At 38.6% G+C, this 12,131-nt stretch overlaps 1 protein-coding gene across 5 annotated transcripts in view; it reads right to left on the bottom strand.

Moving 5' to 3' along the window:
- Positions 1 to 12,131, bottom strand: part of ptprfa (protein tyrosine phosphatase receptor type Fa) — a 232,051-nt gene that overhangs the window by 2,563 nt on the left and 217,357 nt on the right. For all 5 annotated transcript variants that reach the window (XM_084425208.1, XM_084425210.1, XM_084425212.1 and 2 more), the window contains 8 exons: positions 11,740 to 11,915; positions 9,650 to 9,769; positions 8,168 to 8,322; positions 7,786 to 8,071; positions 5,270 to 5,448; positions 1,565 to 1,691; positions 617 to 742; positions 376 to 530 (listed from right to left, as the gene is read on the bottom strand). In XM_084425208.1, coding sequence (XP_084281334.1) covers positions 376 to 530; positions 617 to 742; positions 1,565 to 1,691; positions 5,270 to 5,448; positions 7,786 to 8,071; positions 8,168 to 8,322; positions 9,650 to 9,769; positions 11,740 to 11,915 — 1,324 coding nt within the window. The remainder of the gene's footprint in view (positions 1 to 375; positions 531 to 616; positions 743 to 1,564; positions 1,692 to 5,269; positions 5,449 to 7,785; positions 8,072 to 8,167; positions 8,323 to 9,649; positions 9,770 to 11,739; positions 11,916 to 12,131) is intronic.

The raw sequence follows: 12,131 nt of genomic DNA, 5'->3' as shown, positions 1-12,131 counted from the left end.
TGTGATGTAGAGCTGAATTTACAGCATCATTACTCCAGTCTTCAGTGTCACATGATCCTTCAGAAATCATTCTAATATGATGATTTGCTGGTCAAGAAACATTTCCGATTATTATCAATGTTGAAAATATTTTTGTGGAAATAGAAATCTTCTGTAACTTTTTAAATACTTTTACTGTTTCAAAGTATTTATTTCTTTCAAAAATAAAAAATCTTATTGACCCATGTACAGATACAAAATGAGCTCTTAGATACATCCAATAAAGTTTTGACAGAGATTTACAACATTTTGAAAATCACATTATATGTGAATATTTAATTTATCATGCAGCACTACTACACACACACACACACACACGTTCACTCTGCCTCTCACCTGCAGTGAACAGTAATCGGTCCGTCCTGTCCAAACTGCTCCTTGGTTTTGTGGACTTGGCCAATGAAATCAATAAAGCCCTCTCCTGTCTTTGGCACGCCTTGTTCTGGCCAATCGGTGAACTGAAACTGGCGGATCGTCCTTGACTGACCATCCTAAGAGAGAGAGAGAGAGTGTGTTGTAAGAGTGTATTTTAAAGACAGCAGAGCCGAAGTCATGCGTTCACGTGTGCTGAACTCACCCTGGCGTCTGTGACTTTAAACTCTCGTAAGATGTACTGTGGCATGTTGTATTCAGCCATGGGGTCCACGACGAAGTACTGGTATCGCGCAGATCTTTCTGCAGGCCAGTACTGATGACACTTCTCCTGTGAAACAGAACACACACGTGGTTAAAAGAGTATTGCTTTGTCCAAATCCCAAAGCTTTTTTTGTTCATCTTTAGATTTGCCGTTTGTCCGTTAGATGTAACGCACAGAAGGCCAGCCCGAGGCCAGCAGACAAGCTGATTTTCAGCATCATTAACATTTCATTAACAGTAATATTTTGTGTTAATTACAGCAGAGTTTTCCCCCAAATGAACATCCACATTGCATGTTTAGTTTGTTATTATTATCTGCTACACTTAAATCAGTCCCTTCAAAGGATTTTGTGATCTTTCAATTGCAAGAATGAATGCAAATATAATAGATTCCGGCATTATTTGTGGCAGCTTGCATTTCTGCATAATTCGTCCACAAAAACATTAACCTGAGGATGGTGTTCAACTGCCAGACCATAATTGATTTCAGTAATTATGCAAATTTTGTTTACAGTAACTGTACTTTTACTGTCACTAATACTAATTGCATGACTACATAATGATTATCGTTAGGTTTTTATTGCAACTAAAACTATAAAAACAAAAATGCTGCAAATATCACTGAATTTTTTTTAGAAAGGCTACAGCAAATTTTGTCAGTTTGGGATGCAAAATTAGAATTAGGTTCAGGATTAGTTAATGATAATAACCCTGCCTTAAAGTTGACAGCACATCCTTTCACAACCCAATCGATTCCCAATGAATTCCTGGTTGAATATCTTGTTTCGCTCTGAATCACATCACAGAAGTAAAATGAGCTGCTTAGAGCCACTCACATTGTCTTGGTTCATTGAGGTGTGCAGGAATGTGCGAATCTGTCACAACTCACCCGTCCCATCTCTCTGAGCTTCGTCAGCATCACCACGATGGTGGAGTTGTGCTCCCAAAGCATCCTCCAGAAGTCCTCTGTGGTTTCAGACAGAGGACCTTGCGTGGCGATGTACGCCTTCTGCTGTCTGCAGGAACAACACATGAAGATACAGTTTAAAAACACACCAATCCTCACAGGCCGCTAACAGCAGCTCTTCTCCATGAGGGAGGAGTGATTCCTCTAACCTAACAGCAGGAGGCGCTGCGGCTCCGTGACCGTGAGCAGAAACACATCAGACAGACAGAGAAGGAGGTAAAGATGCAGTGAGAGAAAGAGGGAACAGAGAACAGAGAACGAACGAGAGAGTGTGTGAAGGCAGAAGAGCTCCAGATCACTCAAACTCTGTCCCGTTTGGCACTAGCGGACGCTTCCAGCGCTCATCCTGCTGTGAGATCCTCAGGTCTCTGATCAAGTTTTTATTTTAGATAAACCTGAGCAAATGCATCTCTGCTGTGCTTGAACAAGTGGAGTAAACGTCTACTCTACCTTCTGTTTTACTCTACACATTCTAGAGGGGAAGGTGTTTGTGTACTTTGCAGTAGATGAATAACGCAACATATCATCAGATGATCAAAGCCTGAATCAAACTCACACAGAACACTGACAGTTTTACATACATTATTGTTTTCTTGAGAAATCTTGAGATACCTATCTATCTATCTATCTATCTATCTATCTATCTATCTATCTATCTATCTATCTATCTATCTATCTATCTATCTATCTATCTATCTATCTATCTATCTATCTATCTATCTATCTATCCATCCATCCATCCATCCATCCATCCATCCATCCAGGTTGTTTTGGTTAACTTTTTGATTTATATTTATATTACGGTGAGGTGTCTATCTCACATAAATATCATATATCAATGTGGGAAAAACCAATTATATAGAACAGTTTAATCGCTCAAAGTATCATGAACTTCTCTGTCTTGGTGACACTGGACTACAGTATCTTACAACGATCCACTGTCTTTACTCCCATTGGTTGGCGCATCACATCACTGCTCATTTGCATAAAACCACTAGACACGCCCACATTTCCAATCATCACAGTTGCGGACTCTCACTGACTTCGGCTCGTTTAGGTCACTGCAAATCACTGAATGAGTGAACGCATCTTCACACATGGCATGCTGGGAGAAAACCGCATTCATCCAACATATGCTGAAGGAGGCTGAGACACACACACACACACACCTCACAGGTGGGATAGAGCCTCATTTGTTCACTAAATGACAGGAAAGGAAATTGCTGCCCCCCACCCATCACACACATACACACACACACACGCTCATCAAGCTAAAAGCATGTGAAAAGCCCTTCTCCCTCTGTCCTTCATTACAAACACGATTACTGCCAATTACTCTGTTTACACTTCAGTCGGGCGGCAGATGCAGTGGGAGCTCTTTGATTGGCCGTTAATTTGATTAAGGGCCAATAATGAGCACAGATTCTTGACACACCTTCCTCCCTCCACCTCACATGACCCCTCAGCAGCAAAGGAAGTACTTCACATTTGATTCTGAATGTTATTAAAGGATTATTCATATTGAGCACTGCTGCAAACTTTTTTATTTTATACAAAATATTTTATATGATGGATATGAGACTGTATGGTCCATTGAGTAGGTTGTACTGTCTTAGGCAATGCAATTTTAATATCCATTTTTCCAGGTTTTCATTCACAGGAAACTCTTCAATGAGATTTTTTACTGCACAATCCACTGGACAGACAGTACTGAAAGAAGTGGTATGAATAGTCATTGCTAACAAAATAAGCATGTGTTTACTATGTGTACTATTATTACTCTCTCTGGAATACTTTAATCTGATTGGTCAGCTGCAGGATTCTGTGGTCGTACTTATACGAGTGCTAAACTGTGTAATTGGCATTGCCATCTTTCTGCTAAACATCTAATTTTCAAAATTAAAATCAAAACATCAAAATTTCCTGATAATTTACTCACCCCAATGCCATCCAAGATGTTCATGTCTTACTTTCTTCAGTGGAAAAGAAATTGTTTTTTGAGGAAAGAAGTTTTTTGAGGAAAACATTTCAGGATTTTTCTCCACACAATGGACTTCAATGGTAACCAAATTGTTGAAGTCCGAAACATTTTCTAGATAAAACAAAAATGTATATACTTTTTAACCACAATTGTTCGTCTTGTGCTGGTCTGCGATGCGCCACGCATTACATAATCACGTTGGAAAGGTCACGCTGGACGTAGGCGGAAGTACCGCCCCATTGTTTACAAAGCGAACGTGCAAATGCTAATACAAAAGCCCTTTAACAAAAAAGGTTTTTCACCCTTCCCTACCTTTTTGAACCGGAGTACACAGATGAAGACCTTAGGCAGATGGAGGAGACCGTTACGTCCAGCGTGACCTTTCCAACGTGATTACGTAATGCCTGGTGCGTCGCAGGCCAGCACAAGACGAACAATTGTGGTTAAAAAGTATATACATTTTTATTTTATTTAGAAAATGACCGATCGTTTCGCTAGATAAGACCCCATTCCTCAGCTGGGATCGTGCAGAGCCCTTTGAAACTGCATTGATTTGGACTTCAACAATTTGGTTACCGTTGAAGTCCATTGTGTGGAGAAAAATCCTGAAATGTTTTCCTCAAAAAACTTCATTTCTTTTCCACTGAAGAAAGTAAGACATGAACATCTTGGATGGCATTGGGGGTGAGTAAATTATCAGGGAATTTTCATGTTGAGTTGAACTAATCCTTTAAGTGCCACAAACTCACAGCGTTGGCAGAGATGGAGTTTGTGTGCATCAGCATTTACTGCGAACCGAGCCGCTCCAAGACACTGCAAACATTGAATCATGAGCTGCTCACGTGTAAATGAACACAGTGTCCTGCTTCACTCTGAAACGCACAACGCATCAGACTATATATGTATATAATTAAATCGCAGCCTTTGCAGTTTGGAAAATATACAAATCCATATAAATACAGAACACCTAATACAGAACCCTTGGGAACTATTCCTTTAACTCTGTCTCAGTGGTGGGCTGGATCAAACCCAGTGCAGTCGGCTGAACGTTTATCTGTGCGTGTGTGTGTGATAGATTGAGCTCTGCATGGAGACCAGACTCCTTCATGACGGGTAATCCTATTATTTGTCCGCTGAACTGTGTTCATCACCTGTCAGCTCGTGGCCGCAGGGCCGCTCTGATTCCCAGCGCTGATAGCGCTCCAGTTATGGACAGTCCTGCCAATAAGAACAATTTGTCCTGACAACTAGCAGCACAAAGGCAGTAGACACGCAGACGCAGACTTCCGAGACGGGCCATGACTCTGAGCTGTCACATCCAGCAGGAGTCAAAGAGATGGAGAGACTCGCTTCAGAAGAACACGCCATGTTTTATCCCAGTTCTCCAGAGCCGGAGTCACAGTTGCTCTCAATTGGTTCTCAGATCTCTGTTTATGACAGGGCATAATTCTAAATTTAAGATCTGCATCCCTTTCAATTCAGGAATGTGAGTTTGAATTAAAATGTCCTCACCACAGGATGCTGAATTGAAAGGAAGAGGAATTTACTGAATTGCAATCGCACAACCCTGATTCTCTCTCTCTCACACACACACACACACACACACACACACACACACACACACACACACACACACACACACACACCTGTATCCGTCGATGAAGCTGGCGTTGATGTAGTCGGACCCCTCCACTCCTCTGATTGGCTGAAGACACACACGGCTCGACTCGAAGGGCATGATGTTGACCAGTCGGTTCTTGAATTTGTTGCACGGCAGACTAGCGCTGATGAATCTGGAGGTGTGTGCTTTAGAGTTGGCCAGTTTCTGCAGAGTGAAAAGACACAGAACACATTTATAATGCTCTAAAATTGTGAAATAGACAAATACACACTACAGTTCAAAAGTTTGGGGCCGGTAAGTTTATATTTAATTTTCTTTTTTTTTTATATTTAAAGTTAATATTTGAATTCAGGAGGAATGCATTAAATTGAATCCCAAAAAATATGAGGCAGCACGTTACTGTTGTCAACATTGATAATAATCAGAAATGTTTCTTGAGCAGCAAATCATCATATTAGAATGATTTCTGAAGGGTCATGTGACACTGAAGACTGGAGTAATGATGCTGAAAATTCAGCTTTGATCACAGGAATAAATTACATTTTAAAAGATATATATTTTATGATAAAATAGTTACTTTCAATTAATAATAATATTTCATAATATTACTGTTTTTCTTTCTTTTTTTCTAAATAAATGCAGCCTTAGTGAGCAGAAGAGTCTTTCAAACACATAAAAAAAAAAAAAAAAAACGTACCGACCCCAAACATCTTATTTGGCATCATTATATTGTGTTTTAGATATTAGAATCAGAATTGGTCATGGAAAAGAAAGGAATGCTCTGGGTTCAGAAATTAAGTTTCAAGTATTTGTAGCACAGAAATGAGTTGAACTCAAAAGCAGTTTTCCACTGTCAACATTTGACGTCTTTCTCTGGCAAAGAATGAATGTTTTGAGTGGCTTTGTTCTCAAACTTCAAATGATATGTGCTCTTTGAATCTCAGCGTGTCACCAGGAAGCATCATGGGAAAAAAAACAGCCCATTAAAGTCATTCATGTTGTGCGGGGAAACCCAAATGTGTCAACACACAGCTCCGACTGCACTGATTCTTCACAACATCAAGCATTTAAAACCTGATTACATCTATAATGATCCTACATGTAAAACATCTCTGAGCCTCATCATTGGGGCTGTGAACGCCTCTGAGGACAGATGTTGTGTGTTAAAGCCCAGTCGTGCAGGAGTTTTTCAGCTTTAACTCTCACCAGTCACAGATGCAGGCTCTCAGCTTCTCCTTCAGCTCCCAGCATTATTTCAATAATTAAAAAGTGCACCTTTGTTTTTAGTAAGGATGTTTCTGCAAAGAATTTCAATGTGCCTGGCTTTCCTCCTGTCTACAGCGGCTTTTCTTGTAGTATTACTGAGAAAATGCAATCAACCTTTACCATTAAACACGCAAATCATAAGGAATTTACTAATTCAGTTTCAGATTCAAAGTCTGTGGAAGCTTGTTTCCGCCACAGAATAAAAAATAAAAATGGTAATTCATTGAGACTTTTTATCTCACAATTCTGACTTTTATTCTAGTAATTGTGAGTTTATATCTCACAATTCTGACTTTATAACTCGCAATTGTGACTGTATATCACGCAATTTTGTCTTTATAACATGCTTATTACAACTATTATAACTGGCTTAGTTATATAGTCAAAATTGTTACATTAACAAAAAAAATGCTTTTCATTCCCAATTAGTATTATTTTAGTATTATTTATATGCTATTATAGTATTTAAATATTTGTAATTAGTTTTTATTTTTATATTTTCAGTTATTTATTTTTTATTTTATTAAAATAAAATATTTTATTTAATTTTTTATTATTTTTAACATTACTATTATCTTATTTTCAGTTTTAGTTTCAGTTTGATTTTAGTTTTTATTTATTTCCAATTAGTAATTTTAGCGCTCAAGTTTAAACTTATTTCACTTAGTTGCCTAGGTAACATTTATAGTTTTCATCTAATATTTATAATTTTTTACATTTATTTCAGGATTATTTCAATTAACAAAAACGTTTTTAATAATTTTATTAAATGATAATAACCCTGTTCCCAACTCTACTAAAAAGGCAAGATAAACCTCTAAGCAGGGACTAAAATTAACACTCGCCAAGAGCCAAATGCAAGTAAAAATCGGCGCTGGCGAATATATGAAACGATGTCAATCGCCAGTTAGCCCGTAACATTTTTATGAATTCTAACAATGCAAAATTGTGAGAACATGAACGTGAATGAAGCTCGGGACAGTTGATAGGGACAGTGCTGAATTGTCATGAACGTTTCAGCCTTGTTATTTTAAATATTCAAGCTCAAGAGGATGCGAAAGAGAGCTTAATTCATTACTTGCGCGCTGTGTGGGAAGTTTTCCGTGCACAAACATCCGAAGCTGTATCCTAATCATCGAATTCATCCTGACTGGCTGTGATTTTGTGCCTTCATGCAGTGTTTTGCTTTCAGTGAGGAGAGAAGAACTGACACGGGAACCCTGTTGTGTCGTGCCAGGTTAGGAAGATGTACGAGAATATGTGTGTGTTTCTGACCTTAAACTCCAGTTCCATGGCGGTGACGGTGTCTCCGGGCGACACCTGCGTGAGCTTCTGGATGTGTGTGTACAGGCTCCGCGCCGGGACCTCGGTGTTCCCGCAGGTGGCGGCCTCCAGCAGGGCCTCGTGGATGAAGATATACTGATCTTCTGTCTGCACCATGTAGTTCCTCTGAGCGCGCATGCAGGTCACGTGACCGTAGATATCCACTGACTTCTCGTGCTTCATCCGCTCGAGCATGGCCTCTATTACGATAAAACAGCCCGTCCGACCCACACCAGCGCTTCCATGGAAAAACACAAGGGAAATCTCACATTTAGATTGAATTCACAGGTGCACGAGCACATTTATAGATATGTGAGTGGAAATCAGGATCTACCTGCAGTGAACCACCATGGGTCCGGCGTCAGGTGGGTTGCAGGCCTTGACCCTGCGTAGAAAGGCTAAAATTGGTGTAGGGTATTCGGGAACGCCGTGATCTGGCCAGGCCATGAACTGGAACTGCCGAACTTCCCGTTTCTCACTGGATCCATTCTGTTAGAACAGATTCAAGGAGACATATGTGACCCTGGATCACAAAACCAGTCACAAGTCGCACAGGTATATTTGTGTCAATAGCCCACAATACATTGTATGGGTCAAAATTATCGATTTTTCTTTTATGCCAAAAATCATTAGGATATTATATAAAGATCATGTTCCATGAAGATATTTTGTAAATTTCCTACCGTAAATATATAGACATTTATTTTTGTGAGTGGATGCAGCACAATCGTGAACATAAATGGACAACTTTAAAGGTGATTTTCTCAATGTTTCGATTTTTTTTGCACCCTCAGATTCCAGATTTTCAATATCTCAGCCAAATATTCTATCCTATCCTAACAAACATACATAAATGCAAAGATGATTTATTCAGCTTTTTCGTGATGTATAAATCTCAATTGCAAAATGTGACTGGTTTTGTGGTCCAGGGTCACATGTGATGAAATAAAAAATAAAAATTTTACTTGCTGTTTTTTTTAATAAAATAGTATGTTTAGTACTGTATGAGCTCGTTAACTTATGACTGCCTGCATTTTCATATCAGCACCTCTTTAGCATTCAACTGGCCTGTTCTGATGAACTATGTTAGTACATGGAGGTTAGCCAATCAAAACAGGTCTTATAGTTGCAGATGCAAATCAGTCGGTTTAATTGTAAGGATCTGAGGGAGGGTGGCATAAAAAATTACAACTGATTTTTTGACTAACAGTATAAATGGACTTATATGGGACAAATTGCACAATCTGACTCATGTAAACATTTACAGAAATATTCTCTTCAAAAATGTATTTGGTTAAAATGCTTTGCGGTTCATTATAAATGGTGAAACAGAGAACCCAATTTAAAATGAACAATGCTAATACAGTATATATAACACAGTACATTTTTAATCACTATACAAGTCTTAAAAGCCAATACAATTTGTCATAAAATCCTTTTCTATTTGGGAAATCTTTTATAAAAAGTTGCTACTAGTACCCAAGCAGACTTTTTACCAAGAGGGAGTTTCATCTCACACTACTAATTCAATTTGGATGTTTTTGTGGAACTATTTCCAGGTTCATTTATTCAGTTCTGCTGTGTGACGCCTCCACATCAGAATTAATGAGCAGAAAAGTTTCATTCATTTGTGCGAACGCAGCGTATCTAACTGAGCGTCAAATTTAAATCAACATGAACATCTAAAACTAGTTGTTTTGAGTATAGTTTTCATTGCATTTTTTTTTACAGAGCCTGAATGTCACTTGAAAAAAAATCGAAAAGTGGTGAAAAAACTAAACAAAAAAAAGATAATCATCTATAAACACACACAGACCTTATAGAGAGCGAAGGTTCTGACGCTGTAGGTGGCCAGTTCCACTGTATCCAACATGGACACTTGAATCATGCCGTATGTTTCTGTTCCACGGCTCGGCCAGTACTGATCACACTTCACCTACAATCACAAACACACACAAGCATCACACAAGGCCTGGCGCTGTGCTTCTGCTTTAGAGACGCTGAAGCGAATGCAGGGCTGGTGGCCTGAGGGTCTCTCTCTGGCACTGATGGGACAGATGGGGAATCACGCACCGAAGAGAGTGTCCAGGACTGTGCTGGACCTCAGGCTCTGATAACACACACGGGTCACATACTGTGAGCACACACACGCGCACCGAGCGCAGAGGGCTGTGTTAGTAATGACTGGGGTTGAGATGCATTAGTGTGACCCATCTGGGCTTCGGTAAACACTGCTGTTCTTCCTACACAAAGAACAGGTACAATCTGTGCACTTGTTCAAGATAATGAATAAATACTGTGGACAAACCAAAACCCCCCATTAAACTTTTTTGCATTTTTAGAATGAACAAAAAAAAAATGTCATATTCATTTTTTTTTGTTAGTTTTTTTTTGTCAAAAATGTCATATTTCATTTTCCTCGTTGAGGACGTCCCTGGTGTTCCCTTCTTCTAATCTTAAGAGAGTATAGAAGGTAATAAAGCCGTTTCATATTGTGAAATGAATACAATCCTGTTATGTTTCGGGATGCACATTAAAGTATATCTGTGATAACAGAGCACAGCAGGATGTACAATCACATTCATTTTCTACATAGAGTTTGACAAGTCTGTTATTGAAAGCACATAATAACACGGCAATGTTTTTTCCCAATTCAATCAGTATATTCTCTTTCTATTTTGGTGTATTCTAGCATGCATTCTAGACTGAAATCAAGTTATGTTTCTGAGCTATATACACTGTATATATATATATATATATGAAGAGTTCAGATGCAAAAGCCTCTAAATGCCATCTGAAATTTTCTTCTAGAATGATCATTTTTATCAAGCTTGTATATTTAAGGTCAATAATTTCACTTAAATGGCAATACAAATGACCTATTAATTGTCATTTAAGTGAAATTATTGAACTTAAATATACGAGCTTTATAAAAATTATCATTCTAGAAGAAAATTTCAGATGGCATTTAGAGGCTTTTGCATCTGAACTCTTCATATATACATACATACATACATACATACATACATTGTATGTACCTACATTTCATTGAACTTAATACAAATGATATTATCTCGCAAATTATATATATAAAAAAGGCAAAACACGAGGTACATAATTCTATTAGAAAGCTTACATTAGATCATGTATTTTGAGACTGAGCATGTGGAGTAAAACAGAATGACCATCTGGCCACACGGCAGGTGAGGGAACATGTAACGCCTCCCTCTCTCACAAACACACATCACTTCCTGCTCAATAGACCTGACACTTATGGTCACTTCCTTTCCTAGATAATTCTCGGAGAGGCCACATGTTTGCATGTGTTTATGAAGTTGTTGAGAAAACACAACTATTTTAGGAATCTGTCAAAAACTTGTTTAAAACTAAAAAGTCTATTGTAATTTATGGGGCAAATAACAAACTAAAACAACTACATAGTCTTTATTCACACATATTAACCAAAAACCGTAATGTTTTGTATGGCGTCCTCTGGCCTTGATAACAGCTTACATTCTTGCTGCCATTGTTTTTATGTACAGTACTTTTCCACAGTCTCTGTTGTTATTGACTTCCAAATTTTGTTCCCAAAGACATGTTTTTGATTATTTGTGCGATCTATCTTTGAATCCACTAAATCCCAAATTTGTTCATGTCTAGACTTTGACTTGGCCAACTGTGACTAAAGAGTTTACACATACTGGTGGATTAACCATTACAGAAACATAAAAAAAAAAACAAGAATTTGGTAATCGCCAATACTGTTAGTTTAGGGCAGCTGTGGCACAAACACACTGGATGTATAGTCGTTATTGTGATTAATAGTCGGTATAAGTTCCTACTTTAAAAAATGTTTCTCTAGAAGGTTTATTTAGTTCCATATAAAGTTCCCGAGTGAAATCTCACCCTGCTCTTCTCCTCCAGTCTGGTCATCATGACGATAGTGTTGGTCCTCTGCTCCCACACCATCCTCCAGAAGTCACTGAGCGTCTCGGGTAAAGGACCTTGAGTGGCGATGTAGGCGTTCTGCTTGCGGTAGCCGTCGATGTAGTTGCCATTTATGTAGTCACTTCCCGGCACACCTGCGGTTAACACACATCGAAAGGCTGCTAACTGAGCACTGCACTGTACAAAACATGTCCTTGGCAGGGGCCAGCTTGGAATGTGCACAATGTAATATTTTGAAATATGTTAAAAAGCATTGAGAGTCAATTTTCCAAAATATTTAATAAACAGTCATGATTTAAGACTTGAAGGCCTTTCACAGAATTCAGTAGATGTAGATTGTGTGCAGAACT

Source organism: Rutilus rutilus (assembly GCF_951802725.1).
Source record: "Rutilus rutilus genome assembly, chromosome: 12".
Taxonomy (NCBI): Eukaryota; Metazoa; Chordata; class Actinopteri; order Cypriniformes; family Leuciscidae; genus Rutilus; species Rutilus rutilus.
This window is presented reverse-complemented; position numbering and strand designations above follow the sequence as displayed.